The sequence below is a fragment of the Lepisosteus oculatus genome, chromosome 8, assembly GCF_040954835.1.
Source record: "Lepisosteus oculatus isolate fLepOcu1 chromosome 8, fLepOcu1.hap2, whole genome shotgun sequence".
Taxonomy (NCBI): domain Eukaryota; kingdom Metazoa; phylum Chordata; class Actinopteri; order Semionotiformes; family Lepisosteidae; genus Lepisosteus; species Lepisosteus oculatus.
Genome location: NC_090703.1, coordinates 17,544,927 through 17,572,903, shown reverse-complemented (window position 1 = coordinate 17,572,903; position 27,977 = coordinate 17,544,927). Strand labels below are relative to the sequence as shown.

Sequence of the window (27,977 nt, the reverse complement as noted above, 5' to 3'; positions counted from 1 at the left end):
AATACAGAATCCTGAGAGGCCATAGCCTTTCTGTCCATAAGAACCATGATCTGATTTATGTAATGCTGTGGATTAATATAATACTAGAATAATTGTTATGTTTATGTTTGAGATGGTTCTGGGATTTGTTTCTGCCTTTGGGTGCTTTCTGTGTGGAGTTTACATGTTCTCTCTGTAGTCACATAGCCTTTTGCCAGGCACATTTGTTTTCTTCCACAGTTGAAAGGCATGTTGTTTAGGTTAAGTCTCTTTAAATTACCCCCATATACGTGAGTGTATATGCCCTGGAATAAACCAGCATGTTGTCCAGGAGGTATCCTCCTGTGCTTGTGTTGTCTGCTGGGTTAGGCTCCAACTCAACATGACATTTATTGGACATGGTTTGACAGTTCATGGAAATAGAAATAAACTGCAGCAAAGCGTAGTGTAAATTGTCTGTTCTAAATCCAGACATTCTTCTTTCATGGGCCGGATGCATACATCTCACATTTCCAGTAACAAACAAAAGAAGAATTGCATTGGTGATGATAATTTGCAGACTTCACTTTATACAGAAGGCGTTATTTGGTGTTCACAGGCAGTTTATCTGGATATCCAGCGTGTTACTACAAGCTCTCACATGATTACGCATGAACCAAATTAAAGTGGTTATAGAAACATGCTGAGTGGCTTTCAAAATGGTGTGTTGCTTCAAGACATCAAGCATCTCTAACTAAATATGTTATGGAAAGTGACACTGAACACGGAGCAACTCCCAGGAGGAACGTCTCATTATGTTTGTTACACCTGTCATGATTCTCTTCACAGGAATTATTAGTGCACTCATCTAGATGTAATATAACAGAAGGAAGTGATGGGCCAGAGAATGCCTGGCTGAATTGTCTGTTGACTGTCATTCCGGCTGAGCTCTCATTTACCTTAACTGAGGCTTTTAATTGTGCTCATGTTTTGCACACATAGATTTTTTGAGTTGTTAAAGAGTTACAGAGAGCAGGGGAATTTTCACTGCATTGCTAATGTGGAGGAATTGGTCATTCCCGAGGCCATTTTCTATGTGTATAATAGTAACCTTGAGAGAGTAAGAGATTTACATCACTGCAGTTTGCACTGTTCATATCCCTGTAGTGTGCCAGAGTGGTAGAAGATGACTATAGAAGAACAGGCTTGACCAGTTATATTCTCTCCCGATCCTGGAGGGACCCAGCCCAGAGTGGAATGAACACCATAATGAAAATAATAATTCCTTACACTTATATAGCACTATTCTGGACACTCCACTCAAAGCACTTTACAGGTAATGGGGACTCCCCTCCACCACCACCAATGTGCAGCATCCAGTTGGTATGATTCTTTGATTGGTAAGGGCGAATGGGAAATTTGGCCAGGACACCAGGGTTACACCCCTACATAAGATACAGTGGCCGTGCTGGACCAGGAGTGAATATCGGTGATCCTTAGACTTTTCATTTGTAAGAACTATATGGCAACACCTATGAGTATGCAACTACTTTGACTGCTGAATTCCTTTGCTGCCATTGCAAAGTGTGTGTGCATTTACAAAGCCCTCCTTTCTGTTTTGGAAACAAGTTCTTTTTTTCTAGGAGATTGAGGTTCTAGGATAACAGGTTTCACACAGCTCTGCAGTGAGTACCTAGTAATTAGCATATTTTAATGGGGGCAAATCCAAATTAAAAGCAATGCCTCAACAATCTACACAAATTATCTGGTTGTTTTCCCATACATACTAGGAAGGGATGCCCAGCTGATTGTTTTCTTTTCAGGGATAGGAAGAAGGGTGGTTCTTTTCCTGCACATGTTTGGATCTTTGGCTGAGGATAGGAAAAAAAATCTGTTCTCATGCCACTGCCTGTCATGTAAATATGATACTGTCTTTGTTTGCACCTATATCTTCTCTCTTTTTTTGTGTGTGTGAACATTGACAAAAATATGCTGTTTATACATCGGGAGCTACAGTAACTACATGAGTGAATCCATAATCTCAGTGCTTTCTGTGAATTCCACAAAGTGTTCCTTCTGAGAGCAAGCCTAATTAAAACTAATGGGTGAATCATTATTTCAAAATGCAATTTATTACCTATGCCAAATGTGAAACCGAAGCTGTAATGACCATGTTTCGTTTAAGTATAGAAAACCCATGTGAATGCCCTCATTAAACCCATTCTTAAAAATTGATCTTCATTTTGTGCCCTACTCTGGAACTCTAATATTTTCTGCTTGACTCTTCCCTTACATCCTTCAGAGTGACCTTAAAGAACTAGCTGTGCTTGTCAGACCAGTTGCCTCCTTAAGATGCTGATTCTCATTCTTGGTCTTGTAGTACTTCTGTGTCTTCTTGGTTATGTTCCAGTTCAGTTGTCGATTGCTGAGTAAAATTATCTGTAATTAAACATCTTGATTGATTGAAACTTTTTCTTCCCAGTATTTTGCATACTGCCTTTGGTTTCAGAAATGCTCTTCAACTATTTTTGTTGTAAAGAGTATATAAACAGAACTCCAGTCTGTCCCCAGCTTGAATATGAAGTAGCTGCTTCCTTATTTCTTTTGAAACAGGTCAATTAGTAATGTCTAGAATGAGATGGTAGATGGTATTACACTTCCACTAAAAGAGTAATTGTTACATTCCACACCCCTCGATGAGAGTAGGTGTGAAATCCAGGGGTTGTTTCAGAGTTTATGCTAATTACACACCCTTTCTGACTTTCTAAGAGTTGGAAAAAGTTTTTAACTCGGTTAGAATGAAAACTAAAAGACAGAGTTCTTCATACAAGAATTGGGAATCGTCTTTTTGGAGCACAAACGATAGGAGGTTCTTGTGATCAGTTTGTCCATGTTATGTGCTAATACTGTAGTTTTATGATCCAAGAATCTCAACAAGCTTTTCATAAAAATTAAAGTGAATCTGCTTTAACAAGATTGCATGGGAGTTTGTTCCTGGCCATTGTTACTCTTGATTTATTGGAGTAATATGTCCCTTTAGTCTTAAATGCTCCTGCTTTTGATTTCTGCTTTTGTGAAATTGTGTGCTTAGGTCACAGAACTGTCATATCATTACAATGTGTTTTTATTATTTTAAACGGTTTCTTCACCCATGAGGTCACTTTCCAGGTTAGGCTATTATAAGAATACCAAGGTATTCAAGGGATTCTTGAATTAAATTCTTAGATTTTTCTCACAAAATAAGAAATGCAAAGCATGGGTACAAATTTAAAAGAGATAGATGAAAATGTCACAGGGGCTGCCAAGTTCCTTAACAGTAACAGTATCTCTGGATTCCTCATGTCCCTTAACATGTACACTCTCTTCAATACCTAATCTACCTTAAATTTCTCTAATAGTCAGAAAGTTGTAAAGCTTGGATCTGTTGATAAACTAATGAGTGATTAGAGGACTTTAATGAGACACTGGTGCCTGCCTTAGAGGAAGGAGTACATTTTTATATCTTCGAATTTACTGACTACCACACTCAAATGACTTGAGGTGACTTTAACATTAATCAACCTACTAATAACTATGTACTGTAACTGGGAGCAGGTAAGATATTATGTGTTTGACAAAAAAGACATCATTCTTCCAAAGATAATGGCAGTATCTCTTTTGGTGGGATAAAACCAGCAGGCTGACAAAGACCTTTTTTATTAGCTTTGTTTGGAAAAATTTCACAATTTGGGGAAAAAACTTCCCCTCTGGTTTGGACTTTGAACAAGTTCTCTTTTTCACAGGATCAAGCTACCTTGTTTTGGAGAAAAAAAATATTTGCTTAAAAACGTCAGGAATGCATTGTGATAATATGCCAGTCCTGTGACCTAAGCGCAGCAAAATTTTCCAACCTGACTGATATACAAAAATACCAGCAGTTTTTTTGTTTCCATTTTCAAATCATGAGAACTGATCTCTTTGAGAAGATAGAGGGAGAAATGGAATGGAAAAAGGTCAGAGATGCTTAAAACTTTATATAGTTGTAGGAATTTTCCCATAAACAATTAAGAGGATCAGAATGGCATCATCTGACTCCAAGCTTTGTGAAGTTTTGAAATAGTAAAAATAATTATTCTCCCACATCTGTGTTCCATGCACCCTACAAAGAGCATACCATATTGTATTTAGTTTTAGACTGATGTGCAATCTGTTTTTGATCCACAGATAATTTCATTGACTCTAGACTTAAGACTGAAATAGAAATTTCAGCATACACAGTAAGCTGAACAAATGAAAAAATATATATAAAGGTAGAGGTCTTGAACTTGGTGCCTGGAGATACTAGTCATCTCTATTCTGAGTTTTGTTTTGCCTCTCTGTTACTTATCTGAGCTATACCCGGTTATTTACCCGCCATACTTTAATGCTTATAACCAAATTCTAACGTGGTTTATAGGTTAGCACACCTCCACGTTAAGTAAATATTTTGAGTAAACAATTACAAAAGATCTTAGGAAGATTCTATATATGTAAAAAAATAAGTTAGTTGACTACTTGAGTTGGAATACAGTTTGAGTCTCTGGGTTGAGGTTTCTTTTCCAGGCTTCAAAACTTAGTTTGCCAATCGTCTCCCCACTCCAGAAATAATGCTGTTAATGCACTAATGTCTAAGACACACCCAGTTCCTCTTTCAGAAGCAAATGAGTGAGCTGCTAATGTGTGATTCTCTGTCGTGTGTTACGCACTTGGGTACTACAGCTTTCTTCATATCCTGATTCATATCAGATAAGTTCTTCGTGGGTGTGAAATCTCTCTGGGGTAGTACTCCATGTGCAGAACACTCCCTTTGGCTTTCTCTTTGACGCTGAAGATAATAAAAAGTAGGTCTTATTAATTGTAGCCGTGGTAGCACAGATGGCAAGGGTGTCTAGCTCCAAACCGGAAGGTCCCGGGTTCAGTCCCAGGTACCTCTAATTCCTTCCAGACGGCTCCCAGGTCCACTCAGCCTGCTTTCCAATTTGGGATTGAGGGGGTTAATCCTTCCAGGGATAATAGGCCAGCCAGAGCGTGATGCTGACCACATCACCTCCACTTCCAGTGTCAGATTGGTCAAGAAAAATGGTGGCCCTTGCCCCCCATTCCCTCATGGGCCTTTATGGCCTAAAAAGGGACCTACCCTCGCAGGTAATATTAATTAAAGTAAGATTTTTGTAGTCCATTCATCATCCATATCTGTTATATAGTGTGGAAGATTGTGGTGGAGTAGCACCAGAGACATAGGGTGCAAGACATGACTATACCCCAGACAGAATCCAGTCACTGCAGGGTGCATGTACATGCAGAGAGGAAATAGTGTTATCAAGCCAGAGAGGTTAATGCCTTAGTGTTATCAAGCCTTTTAATATCTAGAAATACTTCTACTGATGTTTCGGTCATTTTAGTTTGGCTTACTAGGAAATTACTAAAAATAATTAGGGCGTTTATGTCTTGATGTTATTTTCAATTAAAACCGATTTTCCTATTGTGTTAATTATTAATTCTCTAATTTGGTATAATTATACTGTGCTTCAAGAACACTAATAATAATTGAATAAGTATGAATGCAAAAGCCAAGTAATGGCAATAAAAAAATGAATAAATCTTGATTAAAATATCTCTGTCCATCCAATGTCACCAAGAGGAAACAACTGGCACTTTCTTTCCTTGAATTTGTTCATAGCTGAGATGAATTCCTGCATTTATACTTTAAAATTTTAATGTGAGTTTCACACACATTCATGCTTGACAGCAGTTCAGGAATGCCTGGTGCTAGCCTCTGTTGCTCACTGAAGTGCACATTTTGAACTCATGGACTTTTGAACAAATATCGGGGTTTAAGCATACGAAAAGAATATTTTTGTATGTGTACAGTAGATGTGTGGTTGACTAATCAAGACATTGAAGTCCAAACAGGTGCAGGTGCTTCAAGCGTATTGATAGCATGATTTCAAAATCCACAAACTGTGTTAAAAGTGTTTTTTCAGTATTTTCAAAGCTGCTGGGTACCAGATTCCTGCTTATTTTACTGTTCTGCAGATCTGATTCCATTAGAATTAGATTGTTGGAGGAACTATAATATATCAGTGGGAATCTATATTCCAGAGGCTTTGCTTCAATAGAACAAAAACAACTGTAGTTCCTGAGAGTTTTGCTTGTGGCCTATGTTAGGGTTAAAGGGAATACTGTAGCAGTGTCTGTATATATTTATTATTTTATATGTTTTTAATGTTTCTTTCTCTTAGGTTTGTTAATTCTTCATGTATATTAATAATATTGTTTATTATTTTTAAATACATATTTAACATATTTATATCTGACAAAGAGTTAGCCCCATTACATGTTGCTTTGTTTTACACTTAAGAATGGACACAGCTGTGAGAAACTATTAAGGATGAGCTTTTGCTGTATTCATGGAGTTTGTTTCAGACCTTGAGTCTACCACTTTAACTGCTCATTGTGTTTCTGTGGGCTAAGGATCTGAGTGAGGCAGCAAGTTGGTGCCACCATAATGATGGTTACAGAGCAGTAAAACCTACAGTAATTATGTTAATGAAAGGGAGTCACAAAACACATGCTGCAAGCCACATAGCGGTCTTTCCTGAATGCTAGTTTCAAATTCCAGTGCAGACGTTCTTAATGTGTGAAAAGGAACTTTAAAATGCTCTGTCACGCACGGTGTGTCATGCATATGGGTAGCGTTCTGCATGGCAGGCAGCTCTTACAGATATCATTCTGGGCATGTGCAGAGCATGGGGCAGGAAGGAATTGGCTTTCTTGATGATCCAGGAAAAGGTTATCCTGAAGTGCAATGAAACTTTATGCTCATGTGGGATGAATAAACTTCAAACATTAATAACTCAGTCTAGGTTGTTTAACTTGCCTTATAAGGAATTTTTCTCTCCGTGTCACTTCAATATTTAGAGAGAGAAATACATTAATCTGTTTACACAGAGATCAAAGTGTAAAAATATACTGTTTTTGTAAGTATTAATGAGTATATCAAGAGATCAAAGAGTAGGGTTCCATTTTTGTAAGTCCTATGTAAACATCCATATAGCCAATGTTTTGTATTATTTCTGTACTTTAGAAAAAAAACACTGCTGGACAGAGACTTGTGAAGTGTATTTCTATTGATTTCAAAATCGGTCTACATTTGGAATTTTACAGCTATTCGACTTTTAAATTATCAATATAATTTGAAGCCTGCATTACCTACAGGTGTGCATGTAATATTTTACCACTTAATAAGTACTGTGTTTGATTTGTAAATCTACAGACACACATACAGTAACTTAAACCCGAGAGTGGTAGATACAACAGACTGAATAGAGAAAACTGCTTGGAATTGCATTTCTGGTGGTTTGTGTGAAAAGAATTCTAAATGTGTTGGTACATAAAAGCCGTCTATAATTTCATTGCATTTTAAGTTCTCCAGTATTTGCCAGAAATGTTAGAAAATTATCAGTTTCCTCAGGAGATGTTTGTGTTTGAAGCCAGCTGTTTGTAATCTAAACAAGATGTCGCATATCACTCTAGCTACTGCAGCAAAAGACTCAACTGGTTGGCTCTAGGATTTTCTGTGCTTAATTGCCTAGCTACTTGCTCTTTATCTTATCTATTAAACTCTTTTAGCCAATATGGTAGGAACAGATGAAAAGATTAATGCTGCAGATGATCTAATGGCTTATTGTCCTTGTCTGCCAAGAATATATTCTTTTTGCTTTCCAGGCCCGTTTTATGATAATGGCCTTCAAAACGAATCAATTTCTGTTATCCTAACTGGCAAGAGAATAATGTATTTACCAGCATAAGTGTTTTGAGAGATGGTGTCTACGTCTCAAGGCTTTAAGGTTTATATTAAGATTGCTGTTCTGGAAATATGTTTGTTCAAACGGTTGGATATTGAGAATTGATTGAAGGTACATATGAAGGTTACATGTTGATCCATTGCTTTGAAGGTCCTCCCAGGGCTGTTTGTGCACACTTTCAATGAAATGTGTGGTTGAATCGAAAGATCTTTCATCTCTCACATCAAACAAAATGTTAAACTCAAAATAACTGAGGGAAGAACTGAGATAAAAGAGCTACGTTTGTTTTTAACAGTGGAGGGTGATGTGAAAAGGGTAAGAGCTAAGCATTTGGTGCCAACCCTGTTTTATGTAATTTATATATTGTATACCTTCTCGTCAAAATTTGCTTCATGCTCCTTGAGGGTAGTGCTTAAAATGTCTGTTTTATTTAGCCGATTGTAAGGAAGGAAATGTTTACTTATGAGCTTCTATTTGTGTGGTAGAGGAACATGCAGTGGCACACAATAGTATGTTTATCTTAATAAGGCTCTTTGGGTGTGCAGACATGAAAGGTTCCTTATCAGAATGGCACACTCCTTGACTGATGATGAAAGCTATAAACTTGATTTAAACCTAAAAAAATAGATGAATTAATAGTTTTGTGTTTGATTTTCTTTTTGTAGTGTCAGCCTTTAGTCAGTATGTTTTCCATATTTTTCCTCCGAGCAGCTTTTGATGGACTGTGCCAGCTTACAGCGCTTTTTGATGATGGAACACTATAAAAGCCATTATCAGAGAAAGAGTTATGATGTTTTTGCAGCCTGAAAGTCCTGAGAACTCGATGAAGCCATCCCAACAGGCTTCTCAAAAACAACACTTGCTGGCTCGCAAACCAGAGAGGCTACCATCCAGAAATGAGCTCATAGGAATTGCTTTTCTTTCTTCATGACTCGTAAGCCATATTTATTTAGAGGTGTTGCCATAATGCGTTATGCAATACAGTATACATAAACTTCATTCCATTGTTTTTTTGTGATTTCTTGCTTATATTGACTCGTAGTTGTTTTTTTACCCTATCTAGCTTTTCAACATTCAGCATCAGCATCATCGCTTGGACAGAAAATCACTAGCCCAGGTTTCTCTTCTGTTTTTTTTTCCCTAAGTGAATGGAGTTCTCCTGTGAATTCTGTCACAGGGAAACCACAGGAAGCTAGACATGGGAAATTAGGGGATTATTTAAAAATGATGAGGGATCATACGTAGGAGGGGAGAAGGAAGGTGGGGGAGGAAAATAAAATGCAATTACAACTGACAAAAAATGACCTTTTGTCTCTTGTTTTTTTAGCACAAACATTAGCGTGCTGCTCTTTTTAGATTTACCACTTGCAATGAGTTCCACAGGGCCTGCAGGCTCTCTTGGGTCTTGGTGGGTTAGGTTTGTGGGAGGGCTTGCTTCCTTTGTAGCAGGATGGTGGTGGGACAGAGCGGCTGACTGCAATCTCTAGGCCTATTTTTAGCTAATTCTCAACACTTCTGAGTTTACCTTCTGTCCTGAGAGTTGGCTAACTTGACAGATTACTCCACAGATATCTCCACAGCCTGTTTCTAAGAGATGATTGCTCTCTTTATGTATAGGCCAAGCCAACAAGACTAATCTGCTGGAGCCCACCCAGATTTTAGTTATGAGCTGGCAGAGTTGATATAAAGAACCACAGTTACTGTAGAGGAACAAAGCTATCATTGCCAATGCATTGTGTACAGTACATTGCATCTTCTTAAACGCCTTACAGAATGGCAGGTCAAAACGGGACTAGAACTGCCGCTGAAAAACCTGTTTGTTTTCTAGCTCTTGGTTTCTAGCATGGCGTCTCTATTATATGTGTGATGTGCTGGCAGCAGTTGAGTTACTATCTTGTAGCCTTGTTGGATCTTGGAAGCTATGCCAGGCCGGGCCTGGTCAGTTTTGCAATATCACAAACCCAGTGAAAATCGAGTTGCTGCTCCAAGGGGTGGTGGTGGACCAGTAGGTGTCACACTGTCCCTCTTAACCAGAATTTCTAATATCAAGGAGATGCCGTTCTTTGAGTGGGACATTAAATTGAGCTGCTGATTATTTGGTTCTTAAAAATCCCATTTTTGAAAGAGTTGGGATGTTAACCCCAGTGTCCTGGGTAAATTCCACTCTTGGTCCAGACTGTCCCCACTAATGTTCCCCCTTAATTTAACTGCTGTAGCAGATTCTCACTTCTTGCTGGTACATACAGTAATAACTGCCGCATGTCACCTGGGTGGGTGCTAGGTGGTTATATGCAAGAAGATTTGAGATATTTTAGGATGAGAAGTGCTATATAAAATACAAGTAATTATTTTTATGCTTGTGTTGGATGGTTTCCCCATCATTTATTTTTTTATTTTAACCCTTAACAGAACTCAGATTTAATTTAAAGGCAGTCTATGTTGAGCTCCTAGAATTTCTAATTGCCTACTCATTTGCAGGAAGTAAGACTTGCATTTTCTTTTAATTTTTTTAGTAATTTGTGACATGAAGGGTCTGTTGTTGTACACGTAGCATTGCTTCTGACAGTACCTCTTTAGAAACTATTTTTTTAAAACAAACTCCCCTTCTTTTTTGTTCATATTAGCTCTTCCTTGACACATTTTTTCAGCACAGCAACACACATTCCGTGGTCCCTCCACTGAGACCCTCCTGCCTGAGGATTATAACGAAAAACAGGTATTGCTAGGTGCTTTCTTATTTACCTGTGTTGCTTAGTTTAGACTTTTCTCATGTTTAACTTCAAAATGTCTTGAATGTATGAAAGTGACAGCCCCCCCTCCTCCCCCATTTTCTCTTAATCGGAGTTGGAAGAATTTCCCATGGTGATTTGTCATTTCCTTCCTTCCAGATGTAAACAATTTTACTGTCTGTGACTCCCTATGGCCTTATATAGAACTAGAGAAGTTTATCTGAAACCCTCCAAGAAAGATTTAAGCTTCACTCACACTTTTTTTGGGTTCCTTTGTTTCTTTTACAAAGCTGAGATCTTGATAGCCTTCAACTAACAGTCAGAAGACAGCTGCCAAACATGCCAAGTCCAAAAACTCCTTTAAAGAGATGAAAATGTGTTTATGTAAAAAATGTAAAGGTCAGGACTTTTAGGGGCTCGGCATAACATTAAACTCTCTTAAGGTATTTATTTCAGGAGTGTGGATTGTGGTTGATTATTGGAATTGTACTGAAATTAGTTGGATTAAATAAGGATTTTTTGACACAGGATTATGTTCAGTATTTTCTAGTTGTTAGGCATTGTACATTGCCTGTTTTCCTTTGTGTTTGTTTCTGGAAGTTTTAAATTCCATAATGGAGCAGAGACAGAATTTTGTGTAGAGAATCGTAGTGAAGCACTTCAAGCAAACCTTTTTGTTGACTAAGGATTTTGTGCTGATACTCGCATATCTCAGCATTACTACTGCCTTGTTGTTTGTAACTACTGTGAGAGCCTGTTTTGTGGAAACGGAGATTAAAGACAGATTATCATCATCTTAAAAAATGTTGGAGTGTTTGGTTGTCATTTCTTAGTAATTTTGTAGAAACAATTTCTGCGGCATCTGTCTCCAATTGGTAAACAAGCTTCAACTACCCCAAAGGGAGTTCAAATTTGGGACAAGACACTTGTGAAATACAGAATTTTAAATGTGTGAGCCCGTGTGTGCATGCAGTCAGGTGCTTTTGTACTGACTCGTTGTGATATTAAGACTTCTGAAAAGTGTGTTTTTTTTATTTTTAATTATTCATTGTTCTCCATCTGCACATTGCAGAGCTATTTTTCAGATTTATTTTCTGTAATTGTAAGATCTGTTTTTAGGTAGTGAGCCAGCATGTGCTGCTTGTACTGTTGTTATAGCTCACCAGCTTTTGGAGATTCACAGAATAGTGCAATATATGGTTTACAGCCAGCTGGAAACTAGCATGACTTGGGTTATTTACTTTCTCTGAGGATCATCTGTTTCTGGAATAAGTGTACAGTGGGAATTCAGGCAAACTCAGCCCTTAGTAAACGTAGTACTATGTTATCAGTAAAGTTTATGTAATTAATGCCAGATGGCTGTGGAAAAAAAATAGTGTGGAACTTTTGTAAAATGACACCTTTTTTGATATGGGTCAGCCTGACCAATTTAATTTGAAAACAAACTTTTTTAATTGCACACTTGTGCTCTCAATAAAGCCTGAAAATTAATTCAAAAATTCAATTTGAAATGAAATAAGTTTTTTCAAGACTGGTGACTTATAGAGCCCAGACTTTATTTGCAGATTTGTGTCTTTTAAATGTATTGTCAGACTGTGCATTTCTTCTTGAGCAAGTTTTGTTTTTTAAAGTTTTGTTGCAACCAATGGCCATTTCTGAGTTTCAGTTGTTCTTGTACACTTTGTTTGGTGTCTCCAGAATCTCTGTGATTTGGTGATCTAGAGAATACTAACAAAATATTCAGTTATTTCTTACATATGTTGTGTTTTGAATTCTTGACAGCCAGGATAATTCTTCATTTGAAATGTTTTTAAAGACTTGCAGAAGATAAAATAAGTAAGAGAGGATTTTTATGTCTTAATTATTTTTCAAAATAGAATAGGAATATCTAATTAAACTAGAGAATTAGGGCGTGTCTTGTTTACAGTTCACTGAGTCAGTGGTCATTACTGTTCTGGTCAAGGGAAGTGAGAATATTTTGGCACTATCCATACCCTCCTCCCCCGCAACTTTACTTTTCATTGTCAGTCTGGGGGAACTGGCACTTGGTCTTCCGAAAAAGGTAAACATCACCCCTGACTTGCACTGAACCCTGTGTGGGGTCTACTGCTGTGGGCGGCCTGCTGGACATTGTTCATTGTCTGTGTTGTATTGTGAGGGAGAGCATTACTAAATGCTGAATCTCAGCTTTGCAAAATGGGGGCTTTGTGTTTCAACTGTGTGCCAGTCATGTGACCTGTGGATGGACACCCTTGGCTTGTTTGTTTATTGTGGTCATCCGGGGATGTCACTTAACCCTCCGCCTTCCTTCTGTGGAACGTGAGAGAGCTGTGGAATCAGGCTGCAGACTAGATCTGAATAAACCGCGTTGCTTTTTGCTGTTATAGAGCAAAGCTGAACCTCGCCCATTCCGTTGCATTAGCAAGGTTTACACTTGGCGTTTATTGCTACAAGTGCTCGAAGGAGGATTACTTCATTGCCGTGAGGCTGACACATATTATGTACATACTGCATTCAATATTTACAGTATGTGTTTTGTCAGTCAGCTGAATCACTGATGGCTGAGTGGAAAAATCTGTGAATCTGCTCCTTTTCCCACTTAAATATTGAATTGCTGTGAAATTCTTTGAGGTTTCTGATACAAACCAGAGGGCAGAAGTGGAAGTGTGACAGTGCACACTTTGAAAATGCAGTAACATGGCACAAAACTCTAATGCATATTTTAAAGTTTCAAGAAACAACAAGCTATTGCAAATAAAATCAATGGGCAGTATAAAACATTTCTATTAAATAGTATAATTTGTCTTATAAAAGTATGGAGGCATTTGATATGGCCAGCAGCCATATCACCCTGCAACTTGCAACTGGCAACCCACTGAAGCTAAGCAGGTGTGAGCCTGGTCAGTACCTGGATGGAGACCTCCTGGGAAAAACTAAGGTTGCTGCTGGAAGAGGTGTTAGTGGGGCCAGAAGGGGGTGCTCACCCTGCGGTCCATGTGGGTCCTAATGCCCCAGTATAGCGATGGGGACACTATACTGTAAACAGGCGCCGTCCTTCGGATGAGACGTAAAACCGACTCTCTGTGGTCATTAAAAAATCCCAGGGTGCTTCTCGAAAAGAGTAGGGGTGTAACCCCGATGTCCTGGCCAAATTTCCAATTGGCCCTTACCAATCATGGCCTCCTAATAATCCCCCTCTATGAATTGGCTACATTACTCTGCTCTCCTCCCCACTGATAGCTGATGTGTGGTGAGCGTTCTGGCGCACTATGGCTGCCGTCGCATCATCCAGGTGGATGCTGCACATTGGTGGTGGTGGAGGGGAATCCCCATTACCTGTAAAGCGCTTTGAGTGGAGTGTCCAGAAAAAGTGCTATATACTGTAAGTGTGAGCAATTATTATTATTATTTGTCATGTTGAAATAAAAGGCAGTGTTACTTAAAAGCTTTCATTTTAAATCTGGGAATTGTGGGTGTCTGAAGCAAACTGTCGAGCTATATTGTTGAAGCTGATATCATATGCTCCCTTAAAGAAATGACTGGAAAATTAGTAACCAGATGGGATAGATGGGTTGAATGTCCTCTTATCAGTTTTCTAAATAAAAAATTGGTTTGGCAATTAACAACAACAGTACTTACCAGTATTTCCATATTTAAAGTACCTTTAGACCAGGAATCTACAATTAATCATTAATCTAGGTTCCATAATTTTGCCACTTTTTGAGGTTGAAAATGTTGCCAATCATTTTAACTAAAGCTCCCCCAGTATTTGTCATTTTGGCATAGTACTGAAGTGCCAGTACAGTGCAGTGTCTTAGCATAATCATTTGAATAATACTTAATCCCAAAGGAATTTGACTCTTCTGACCTCATTGAGAAAAAAGTCTCCAGATGTCCAAAGACATTATTTCATGTAGCATTGAGCATGGTGAAGCTGGAGTCTTTTCAGATTTGTTGTTGATTGTGTTTTAAAACTACGGCTCTGCTATGGAGCTTGATTGGGGTATTGCACTTTCTTTTCATCATATGAGCAGCAGAGAATGGCAAAAACGTCAGACAGTAAAGGTCTATTTAATTTTGTTTCGTTGTCTTTAACAAGCAAACTCTTAAACTCCTGTACTCTGCAATAGAAAAAAAAAGGGCTACAGAAAAAAACTTCATAATGTGACATAGTTAACAGAGTATTTAAATGGTGAGGCAGTTTGAAATAGAACAATAGGCAAGAGTGAAATTATTTCTTCAGTTTGGAAAAGAATGTGCATTTATTGGGAAGATGTGTGGAACTGATTGTATAGCACACGATGCCAAAACTTTGTGTTAATCTCAGATCATATGTGTGTTGTGTCAGTGAACGAGCCCCGAGCACACTGTCGTAGCTCAATTGGGTGTTTAATTCCCATTGCACAGTGCAGCTTTGTGGCTATTGTCGGAATGCAGGGAACAGTTTCACAGACCTCTTCGATATCAGCTGGAAGCCCATATGTTAGCAAGAGACTGGCACGAGCTAACACGGAATACTGAACAGCATTGTTCCTGGGAATGGCAAGAATTTCCCTTTCGAACTGATAAGATTCCAGACCAGCCGAAATTCTAGATGTGTAATTGATCCATTTATTCCGATCTAGTATAGTGATTACCGTCCTGTCTTTTTCAGTCAACAGCATAAACAAAATTAATTGCTTAAGGCAGAGCCGGAAGTGAAAATAAATAACATTGCCTTCATACTGCATATTGATTACCATCATCATTAACACTTAATTTTCTTTACTGAGACCTGGTCCTAAGCATGAAATTGTTTCTTGAGCTGTGCTTTGCAGGCTGAAGCATAAATTCAGTGAGTTTTGTTTTTTGATGTTTGCTATAAAATACCCTTGTAGTGTAACTTCTTAAGGAGTTATGGATATTTTCTTCTTGTCCGTTACAGATCATTTGAGGCATTACTGTCTGGTTTTGACATTTACTGGGAAATGCAAAATGTCATCAGATTTTAATTTAAGCAAGGTTTTAGTTTATAGGATTCATGTGAACACAAGGATCAGCTTCTTTTGAAATTCTGTGCTATCTGTGATAATGTATGGCATTTACTAACTCAGGACGATTGGTCTCCAGAGATTTGCCATCCAGATTGGTTACTTGATCAAATGTTTTTATGCTGTAATATGTTATGGATTCCCACAGCTGTTATAGCCCCACATAGTCTTCTCCTTAGATTTAGTGCTGTACAGTATGTGTTTATTTGTTCACCTTTGTCACACCTGTGCGGTTCATACACATCTTCTTTTGAAAGGTCTGGGGTAGGAATACCAAAATATTAGAAACGGAGAATCATACCAGTGTTGATCTGAGATAAATAAAATCTAAATTAGCCTCTTTTTGCCTCAGTCTCCCTTTAAACCTTTAATTGTTGTGGTAACACACTGGAAGATACTGTAATTCCAGTGTAATTATACATGAATTTGGACATGGTGTACTGTTGAGTTCCGCCTTTTCCTAAAGAACAGTTATAGTTTCTGATGAATATTGCTATTATTGTTACTAAAGTTTTATATGACTACAGTTCTTTCATAATTTTGATGCTATGTGAGGTTTCTCTACCTGACTTCCTGATTAGTGACTTAAAGGTCTTTGTTTTAATAACCTTATCTAGATTAAAAAAGCACATAAAAACCATTTAGCTGTGGGAACAAAAAAGAAGTGAAGTCCCAGGTTTGTTTTTTAACTGTATAAGTGAAATGTTCTGTCCTTGTAACTGCCTGGCTCATAACCAGCAAATTACAGATTGATGGCCAACGAATTCATTTGAGAATAGGAACTTTGCTAACTGTGAGTTCAGTGTGAGTTTAGTGGGGGGATTTGATTACGTAGATTCCTGGCCCCTGCTCTTCTAATTGCAGCCATAAAATAAAAGGTGGCTGAGGAAATTAGGAGGAGAGGAAGCAGGTTCAGCATTAGTTCCTAACCCTGGTCTCTCCGAGGCTATCCAAGGGAAATAAAATGAAAGAAAAACAAACGGAGCTGCACAAGCCAAGAGCACGTGGAAAATCAGATTCTCTCGGAATGAGATCTCTGTGAGAAATTGGGGACGGTGCTGCCCAGATGAAGGCCTGACGTCACCAGTGGTGTTGTCCACCCTGAGAGACTGGACAGACTGCCAAACATCTTGCCTAGACAGATCAATGAGAAGTAAAAGAAATGGAAGAAATATTTGGTTGGATTGGTTGTTTCAGCATAACCTGGAGAGATTGACAGTATTTAATTACGTGACCTCTGAGTGGGAGCAGATATCTGAACCAAAAGGATTGTGGTGTGTGATTGGGGAAATAACAGATTAACTCTTAAATACAGGTATGTTTTAGAAATTATGCAGTTTTTAGTGAATGCCTGTGCTATACAAATGAAAGCTCCTAATTTATGGTCACATTAAGTGGAAAAGCTATATTTTATTTTGTTCTATTTCTGGTTTATTAAAAAAACTTAATTCATATATAATACTTTTATTTATCCCTTATACAGTATGTCCTGATATTTTTATATGTCCCTGATAGGGTTCTGTGTTCTCATTAGGAAGTTTTACATTTATATCTACCCCAGCCTTATCTCTGAAATTCCTATGTCTGAATAGAGTCTGAGCCTTATGTCAGGTTTTTTTATTGCAGCTGACTATATGCTGATTCACTGCATGGTGAGCACTTAAAAATCATAATCAATGTTTCATTGCAGAGAACACAAAAAATTGCTCCATGGTCATTACTTGAATTCTTGAATGTTGATACTAATTGCCTGCTACATGGTGTGGTTTATGGTACACAGTATACAGTAATCGCATTACTGAAAAAAGGAGATCCAGACAAATAACCAAAAATTTAAATCGGGAAGGTCATTATATTGTTTTTTATTTGTGAAAGTGATTTGTTTTTTTGTCACATGTCTGGAAACATTTAAGTGTTATCTGGGGTGGTGATGGGAATACTCAACCCAGGTTTCTATTTCTTTACCATGAGATAGGGGGTTCAGTGAGATCTTGACATGTCCTATGAGTTTAGAAATTCTTTCAGTCCCTCTTTTGAAAAGTGTGCAATGGAGAAAGAAGAAACCGTTTTTCTTCATCTGATTGATTACTTATGACTGCTTCCTGCTTCTGTTCTCTTCCCATTTGTTTCCATGGTCTTGCTGTTGTGTGGTATATGTACAAGATTGTGTGCAAGGGCTGAAAACCAAACCTGGATGAGCCATGTGTTCATTTCACCCCCTTTGCAATACTGGAATGTATTGAAGAGCAACACTCTATAGAAATGTAAATTAATCAGTTTAAAATCCAGAGGCTATCACTATATGGCTTCTTTTATACAGTCCATAAACATTTTTTCATGGTAAATTGGCATAGAAGGTCTGACAAAGACTGGAGTTTTTTATAGATTAAGAAATAATCATTTCTTAAACAGCTTTTTATTATTTAATTTTTTGTTGAATCCCTTCCGTTTATATAAGAATGACTGGCAGCCCAAACACAAATGTTCAAGTGCTTTTTAAGTGACAGCGGCTTATAAAATACATTTCTCGTTTTATAAAATGTGAAAAAAAGGCTTTGCATTACTATACAGTATGGGGAAAAAAAAGAGTTGCTCACTTAATGTTGATAACTGGACAGTTAAGATGATGTCTGAGTGGTAACATTTAAGGAAGATCTGATGGATCATTTGGCCTGAAGCCACAATGTGAGGTAGTGAGATGATGATATTGACAGTGCTTAATCTCTTACTAAGTTCACTTTCATCTCTTTGATTTTGCAGTCCCTGAGGCCCCCAGTGCCATGCCTGAAGGCTCCCTTAGTGCTCCATATGAAGTTCCAATGGGTGAAGGTAAGAAACCCTTATTCATTTTTCAGAAAAACAAGGAAATTATTAAACTTCTTGATCCTTCTTCAAATGCTAACAGATTTGTTTTATCTTGGGGAAAGAACACAATGAGATCTGAGCAGTTTGCAACTAACTTATCACCACGAGTAAATGAGCTATATGCAATCTAAGTCTTACGTGAATAAGGAATTTTTTTCATCCAGATGTGAATGTGCCAGATACCTGGTACTGTACACTACAGTCGAATTGCTTTGTGAATACTCATGCTACGAACAAAATGGAGCAGTGGGTGCTTCTTGTTGGAATTAGTGGATTTTCAGATTTTTTATTTCAATAATAGCAAGTGTGATGTGATTTATTATTGCTGCTTGAAGCTGAAAGATCTGAAAATTAAGACATTTCTGTGAAGACTATGGCTGCTTCCATGCTAAAGTCAGACTTTTTCACCACTTGTTAAATTTTACATTTAGCAAGAATGGTGGTCAATGTTTTTGTTAGTTACAGATGTTTAGAAGTTCATGAGCCTTGAGTGCTGCTGTTAGAAATGTTTTTTTCAGATCAAGACCTGTTTCCCATTTACAGCTAACATGTAGTAATGCTTAAGGAGCACCTGAATGGACTGTCTCGTGCTGCTGTTCAGTACCAGATATCTTACCAGGAAAGGTTGTGCTTTGTATTTGTGCTGAAGAGGAGAGGCTAGCATCATTAGAATTTCAGCCTGTGATTTTTAATATACAGTATATCAATGCAGGAAGTTTTTTTTTTTGTTCATCCATAAAAATGATGAATACAGGGGGCTGAAAAGATGAAAACGTAAGGCAGCCGGCCATGCATAATCACATCATACCTCATCGAAGAAACTTTTTCTGGTGCCTGTCTTTCCTGGCTGCAGTCCTCTGGGTTTATACAGCTGCAACCTTTTCAAGGAGAAATGCAGACAAGTGGTGGAATGTTTTCTTTTAATAGAATTAAGTATGATCAAACTGAAATGGGTGGCTAGTGCAGCTGGTAAAGAGTAGAAGGGACTACAGGTTTTTAGGTAGTGAATAGGATTTTTTTCCCCAAAAGGAAGAAAAAGAACTGATATTTAATAAAATCTTGAAACACGGTATCACAAACGCTCTTTATCCTTTTAATGTAGTTTTTGTGCTTTTCCTCACTGACAAATGGACTTGGCAGTTTTTACCCTCCCTCTGGTTCAGGAATTCCCTGTCAATGGCTCTTTCATTTGTCTGCCCCTTCGGCTGCCACCTCCACTGTGAGACAGCTGGCTCTGAGCGTTTTGCTCCATTAGAGGGAGCTGGGTGGGCTCCATTATGTGTTAGAGCTCCTCAAATGTATTAAAAGCTTCATAGATTTCAGACTTTTCCTCTTCCCTTTGCTAAGCCTATAACTGTACCCTCTAAAGTCTGATAGAGGGGTCTCACCTGCAGTGAATGGAGTGCTAAACTAACTCAACAGCTCAGTTTGTTAAATGACTTAAAGAGATTAACTAAAGTGGCCTTGGTCAGCCTGTGGAGACATTAAGAGAAAGAATAGCCAGTTTAGTCACTTTGAGGGCTTCAGAAGTTCTTGGTAACAAACTGCTGCAGCCCTGAAACTGAAGGACTGCATTAACTGAAAGAGATGCACTGCGGTGTTTAAGGTTTAGTAAACAAAGCTTCATTACAGCTGCATTCCTGTGAAAATTCTCATGAAGGGTCAAAACCCATGCCAAATATTGAATTTTTTTGGTTGCCATCTGAGCAGTGCTTCTGAAAAGTTCAGAAAACAGAAAAGCTGTATTAGATATAAATTTGGAGATCAAAAATTACAAAAGTAATGTACAGAAACTATTAAGATGCAAATTTGTGTGGGAGTCGTCATTATTCTAAGCACTTCAATTTTCATTTTGAAGTTATTTGTTGGGTAAAAAAAGTAGTGTAATTTTAAACATTTATGTTTCCTCAAAATGTTGTTGTTGTTTTACAAAATCGAAAAGTGATTGGAGATCATAACAATAAAAAGATCTGTGATTTAAATTTTGTGTTTAACATGAGCCATGATGGCAATTATAATCATAGGTAAAAAACACAAAGTCCCTTACAACACAAACTCAGCCTTTGATAATGTAAATCATGCCTCGTGTGAATTCCCTTTAGAAAAAAAAACAGGTATGATTTAATTTTGAGGACTGTCTAGAATGTCCAGTGAAAGCTATGTAATTGGATTATGTATAGATACATCTTGGTAAACCAGTTTAACAAGAACTCTGCAGTCTTTGTCTTGCAAAATGTCCCTTTTAAAGGAAGAATCTTCCATCTTGTTCTGGATTTAGAGTATCTCTAACAATATTAATTTGGTAACAAAAGTAATTTTTAATATTTTAATATATAAACAATCTAAAATATCTGCTAGTCTATATCTGTCAATTTAAAAGAGACTTCTTTTTCAACATTCAGTGCATTGTCACTCCCATGATCTGCCTATGGGAGGATAATAACATGCTTTGTAATACAAAGGCTTACTTTCAAAACAGCTGCTTTTTTTGGCATGATTTTTCAGAGTTTGGCTTAATACAGCAGCTGTGGCAGGTATAGCTTGGCAGTAGCTTGGCAGTAGCTGAAATTGAGAACCAACTTACCCCTCCTTGAAAATCTGCTTGTCTGTTCAGGTTCTGGTGAGCAGGGGTGTGGACTGTCATGACAACAAAGTACCAGATCAAAAAGGGCCCTGTGCTCATGCATGTTTTGTCTCAGTTGGTGCTATTCTGGCTGTTTTACATGGGCCCTCTCTCACTATATTTACATGCAGAAACTTTGAGAGGGGGTAGTAGTCTGAATGAAAGGCTTAAGGAAGTACTGCTTTTAAAATCTGATGCTTATTATGGTAATTTCTGTCTTTCTAAAACGTACTGTACATATTGTAAAGGGAAAAGCTGACATTGAGATCATCAGTGCGTATCAAAGAGGACTATTTGTTTTTGGGTCATCCTAAACCTTGCATTTGTACAAAATACAGAAAATCAAATTAAAGTCATCCAGTACCCTATTTATTCACTGGAAATTTCTCCTGGAAAATGTATGATTTTACTTGCCAAACTCCAAATGTTTGTTTTTTACGCCGGTGCCGTTAAGCACAGGCAGTATCTTGAAATACTTTTTTGGATGTCTGAGAAGGGAATGCTGAGGGAAAAACTGTTAACAATTTAAGGAGCTTTAGTGTCAAGATGGTATTTGGCCACATCACAAGCACTCAGCTGAGAAATATAAGCTCACTTGATTGATGAGGAATGGAGAAGCGTATTTTTTTTCCTAAAAATGCTTGGCTACAGTCCGTGAATGAAGGAATTAATTCTGGCTGTTGTTTTGTGAGAAATGCAGTCTGGTTAAAGTCTCCAATTACAAAGGTTAAGAGTTATAATAAAAAAGAAATATTACAATGTAAGCCTGCCAATAAAAATATGAATATTTTTAAATTAACAACAAACATAATATACAAATTGTAATTGGTGTTTATTACAGTATACTGAATCTCACAGTGCAGTTCCTGATTCAAGAGCTTTCCTTGTTATCAGAAGGACATCTGAAAGCATCTTGTGGTCTCGTTTTTGCAGGCAAAACTCAAAATTCAACCACAGCACTGGCTGTGTACTGGTCATTACATATAACGTCATAAAGTGAGGTATCGCACATTAAAGAGCATTAATTAATTTAATCTGCATTAATGACTTTCCATATACCTAAGAGAAACTTCTAAAAGCCAAACAGTAATACCAGAATGGGCTATATTAAATGTAAGAACAAAGAGATCTTAATATACTTCTGTAATTTGGCTTCCATGTCATTAAAGCTTAACCAATGCTTTAAGTATTGATAAGATTTTCCAAAAACTGAACAATCAATCAAGCTTGAAACAATATAGAACTGTGGATGGATTGTAATGTAACTTGGCTTGTATATGACTAAAGTTAAAAAAGTAGATTAGGCTTCCAGTAACTCAGTAGTAATAACTTTTTCATTCAACTTTGAGCATCATTAGAAAATAGCAGGGAAGCTTTGCTCAGTCAAAAAGTCTCTGGTCTTAAACACACAGTTTGAATCTGTAGTAATAATTAGTTATCAGAATAATACAATATGTCAGAAAGAGCATTGCCTCAGAAGTTAAACATTTGCTTTACTTGGAGAGTTAAAATTGAGCCATTTTAAGCAAGAATGTACAGTAGAGAGTTCAAAAGTGGTTTCAAAAAAATAAAAATTATTTCAGGTGCTTAGAAAGTCAACATGTGGCCTCTCATACAAATGACTGCAAAGCAAAACTTTACCGTACTTAATCAATTTTATATTCCGTTCACTTTGAAAATCTGTTTACTTTTTAATGTTTTCCATGTTTACTTGGTCAAATGGTGAATTTAATTTGGAATTTGAAATGTATAGTTTAGGTAGAAATTGTACTAGGGTAAATGAGCAGTGTATTTATTATATTTCTTTCTAAGATGAAAGATGAAAGAATGCTGTAAAAATATGATTTCTGAATACCAAACAGAAAAGATGCATCATCCATTTTAGAAATGTCAAACAGACCTGCCTTGATGAATATCTCCCCCTTGTGGTTCTCAGCTCTCGAGCCACCATGCAGGGGAGATTTGAAATAATGCTTGTTCTTCAGTTCTATCACTTTTTTGTAACATAAAGAGTCTTTTCCAAAGAATTAGCCAGTTTCCATATTCCTAAAAGCAAGTGATGTTTCTTGAGCTTTACAATACAGTACATACTAGATTAGGTCTGCTTAATCAAAACCAAAGTATCTATCCACTACTCCTTAACACTCTTTGGCCTGTGATTCTGTAATGAAATAACATTTAAGTCTTACAAATATTTTTTTTATTATGAGACTAGCATTACTCTTTATTTCTGAGAGCAATCAACTTATTCCATTTTACATATATTTTTCCTTTTTTGCACCATTTAAAGGGACAGGTAAGATCATATTGAAGTCTGTTCCACATTTTCAAAATTATCCTTAAACACTTGAATGATGCGCTCTAAATGAAATGATATTCATTGGCATTTAATTTTTGTAGGAGGTTCAACACTTTGTATTATATTGTCATATTTCAATGAATATATTGTACAATTATGAAAGTCACATATCTCAAACTTTGACATTTAAATGCATACAACTTAAATGTTTATGAATAGGATGAATGCTACTTTCAATGTTAGATTCTTAGTAGAATGATAGAATAAATGGAATTCTAAAACTGTGATTTTCATCAAACAATTGACTGAACAATTGTTTACATACTAGTAAAGATGTAATTCTTCTTTACTCATCAGCAGTAATTGACAGAACAGCATAGAGAATAATCCAAGGAATTTAGCCCTTTGACATCTGGCTTCCTCCTTGGTGTCCTAGAAATGTGTGGTAACACAACATAGCACAACAGTGATGTATCAGTGGGATGCAAAGATTATTACTGGCATTTTTTACTTGTTAATAAAGTTAACAATGAGCAGAGTTCTTCCCCAGAGACATTATGAAATAGGCTATATCTCTTCAATTGTAACTAGATGCTGAAGAGCTGGACAGGAGCTTTCTATTGCTTTTCTATTAGAAATAAAACATTCTATTGCTTTCTATTGTCCAGTAGTTTAATTTCAGAATCAGTTCTACAACATAAATTTGCAGTTATCATGACCTTGGTGCACAAGTTTATAAGAACAATTTAACACCATCTTCAGTAAAGGGGCACCAGAATTATTGCTTTAGAAACATTTCCAAATCCAGCTAAGTTCTTTTGTCTTGGTCATGCACTCAACAGAGCAGCAAGTGGGAGACACAAGGAAATATGTAGGAGTTTTGCAATTGATGTGATCAGGCTGCTTGGAATGCTGATAGCAGAATGAATTACCTATTCAAACATAAGAAAGGTGTCAAACACAGGTCACAGTGCAAATAATCTAACGAAACCTAAAGTAAAACTAGAAATTCGGTTTCAATTGACTACTTGGAACTGTACATGAATTTACTTAAAAAGCACGTAATTTCTAAAGTATCACTACCTTCCAAAGGGCTTCACCTTGTTTTGCAGTCTGTGCACCAGAAGTCTCCACGCACTGTATAGTTACCGTACAGTAAATTCACTGCAGGTACATTTCTGCCTAAACCAGTGAAGCATTTTCTTGATTGTTATTTGAATTTTGTTTTATCCATGCTCCACCATTGGAACAGTCTTTTGATTTGAACTAAAACTAGATAGCTAATTGCCAAATAATTTGCAACATTGTTCTTACTACACTTATTTAGACCTTTACAAAAGCCACACAGGATCACAACATGATCTCAAAAGCATAAACATCTTGCCCAGACCTGAAGGGATTTACTATATTGAATTCCAAAATGCATAGAAAATGGGCTCAAGAGTATATATCTTTTTAGTTTTTAATTGTTACACTGAAAAGTATTAAGTCAGTCTTTTATTTATTAAGAAATAGTGGTAATTGATAATTTGGGATCTGTCAAAAATAGGGAGATGTGGTACATTCAGTAGCCTTTTCTCAACAAAAAGTTTTCTTAAACGAAATGATTGTGTCCTCATGATCCTGTTACCTTAGCATCTGGGAAATACTGTACAAGATGAAGACACTTTTTTTTTACTATTCATGTCTTATGTAGTTGACAACAGAAAAAAACCTTTGCATTTTTCATGTTTTAAAAAAAAACATTTTAGTCCTGGATAAGCTGCACCAAACTGCTTTTAATCAATATGATAAATTCAGCATAAGCAGTTATATTTGCGTTCATGGTCTATTTCTAGTTACTTTAGACAGACTTTGTCACATTATCCGTATCTCTTTTAGATTAACACAGATGTGAAAAACATGGCTCAGTCTTTTTGTGACACTTAGGACCTGGTGCCAGCTAAATGCATTTTTAAACCTCAATTACTCTGATTAGCAAGTTCATAAACTACTTTAAAAAGACCTTAAATGGCAAGGATCCACTATTAAGCTGCATAGAGCTCTGAGACCCTGGTGTTTTACAGCAGAATATGGTTTCCTAACAGTTGAAGTTCTTGACTTTGTTCTAAACTTTTATTGTTTTATAAATGACACTAAAACTGCTTGATGTGGTATATTCCACTGACCCCATTCTTAGTTCACATTGAAATAGCAGCAATAGCACAAAAATACCCAGTACAACATGTCCAGAGATTGCCCAGAGGGATCCTTAAGACGGATATGTCTGGATTTGTGAATACAAAAATTGTAAAGCATTTTTTTAACAAGTTCCTCTTCAAATATTAGATGACAATACTTTTATAAAATTACGAAGGGAGGCAAACTATTGTTCCATGATATGTTTAGGAATTTGCCACAGGTTGTTTCATGCATTTTCAGAGTTTGTGCTTAGAAAGTGCAACACATCTCTTCCTAAGTTCACAGGAGTGGCTTTTGTTCTTGTTTTTTCTGAAAGGGAATAAACTGCTGCTGATTGGGAAGGGTGGAAATCTTGCTGTTAACATCAACTCTTGAGTTAGGCGTAAGCATTAAAGACAGGAACTCGTTACTGTGAGTTTTTTAGAAGAGTTTCCTATTGATTAGATTATTCATTTAGAAATTCCAGGAGAACTGGCACAGTGGCATAGTACTTAACAGTTACAAGGTCCTGGGTTAATTGCAGTTTAGAGAATCTGTCTGCATGAAGTTTGCGTTTTCCTCCTGTTTGCATGATTTTTCACTGGGTGCAATTTGAGTTTGATTGCTTCCTCTAAACTGCCCAGTTTGGCAGGTTTCAAGGTTTGCATTAATTCTTAAGTGGTTTATTCTTAATACAAAGAAGACTGTTTATGACTGGCGAAAGGAGCTCAATGGGCTGAATAGTCTCTTCTAATTTGTGACCTTTCTGATATTCTTTCTGATGTTCTAAAACAATACTGTATTCCGTGAGCTCCATAAGTACAACCAAAAATAAGACCAGAATTGAAGACTATAGTCAAATATTATATTGGAAAGGGTATGGAACTCATCTGCACTTACACTTGACAATATACAGGTATCATAAACTTTTATTTGCTTTATTTTTCATCTAGAGATGAGCCCTGGGCAAATTGCTAGATGAAAATTGCCATTCTCTGATGGTCTATGTTTGGCTGTGTTATTTTGACAGCTTAGAAATATCTGGCTGTCAACAGCCCAGATGGTGAGCCAAAATGATCTAACTTAGTCTAGTCTCCTTCTATGGCAAGAAGAATTTTTGTCCTCATAAGTGGGATGTTTCTGAAAATTTTCTCTTGATTTTTATCAGGCTTGAGGTTCAACAGTTAAATTACTATACCTTATCACTTGTGCCCCAGCAACACTCTCACTAATGAAGTGATGTAGTGCTCATGCAACAGTTACAGTCACTTAAATAGCTGTTGAATAAATGTTTTTGATGTCATTAAAATTAATTATTATTATTATTATTATTAAAACATTATTATTATTATTATTATTATTAATTGATTATTTGTTGTGGATGATAATGCATAATATCTTATTTTTCTAAACATATGCAATATATACACAACTACAGAGATTTGGTTTATTCTAGTATGATCGGTATAACAATAGTTGATACATAATTGTTGTTGAAACAAGAAAAGTGAAGTGATAATTAATGATGAGGGGGAGAAAAAATAGAAAGTTGTCAAATTCCTTTATTTGTGCATAAATTCAATATAGTAATGTGCTGTAAATATAGATAATTCTGAGAATGCACATTTGCTATTAGAAAGGCTAAAGAACTGTATGCTGAATTCTACTGTTTTTTTTGTTTTGCATCAGTGATTGCAGAAAACCTCAAAGCAGCTGTCTGGAATTCTACTTGTGCTACTGTGCGCCACTAAGGCTCAGCCCAGTGTTTATATTGGTGAGACCTCGAAGAGACTGCAGCGAAAGGCTACTGGATGTGGTTTCGGAAGCTGAAAACAAGCCAGTGCACCCTTAGTAGGCATTTAGGGTTTATTGATGGAGCACATGGGCTACATCTCAACACCTGACTCTATTTATTAAAGCTGGGCTTCTAAAGTGAATTCCAGAAGAGATTGCACTGCTGAGGGAGTGTGCTTCCTCGAGGTTACAGAAAAGAGCTGACTTAAAGAATTCATTAAAGAGATCAGCAAGCAGTTATTATACAAATGCCAGATTAATAATACTTGGGGAATGTTTCGAGTTGTGGGTGGTCTACTTTGTTTTTTGGGAAAAAAAACACAGTAGGATAAGTTGGTTTAAATGATTGCATCAGTATTTTATTTTGTGTTGAGGATTTTGTTTAATAATTTTCAGTGTTTTATGTCCATTACATCCAGTGCAGCAGCAATGGGGGGGGGGAGCATGATTAAACCTGATAAAATACACACAGTCATAGCTGTGTGCTTTTAACAGCCAAGGACTTTCATACTCCAGTTCCATAGTGTTCCTGGCAAGAGACCTATCGTACAAAATCTCCCACATGGAAAAAAATATTTGAAACTCAGTGCATCATATTTTCATTTTGGATGAACATATTATGGCTTTTGATATACAGCTGTTCATATTCATTGCCAATTGCTGGATCCGATAAACTAAATTACGCATAGAAAA

General features: G+C 36.9%; 1 protein-coding gene across 1 annotated transcript in view; it reads left to right on the top strand.

Annotated features, from left to right (window-relative positions):
- The window catches only part of LOC102690677 (pleckstrin homology domain-containing family G member 3), a 105,628-nt gene that overhangs the window by 1,992 nt on the left and 75,659 nt on the right, over positions 1–27,977 (top strand). The window contains exon 2 of the mRNA XM_015350730.2: positions 18,304–18,372. Coding sequence (XP_015206216.2) covers positions 18,324–18,372 — 49 coding nt within the window. The 5' untranslated portion in view covers positions 18,304–18,323. The remainder of the gene's footprint in view (positions 1–18,303; positions 18,373–27,977) is intronic.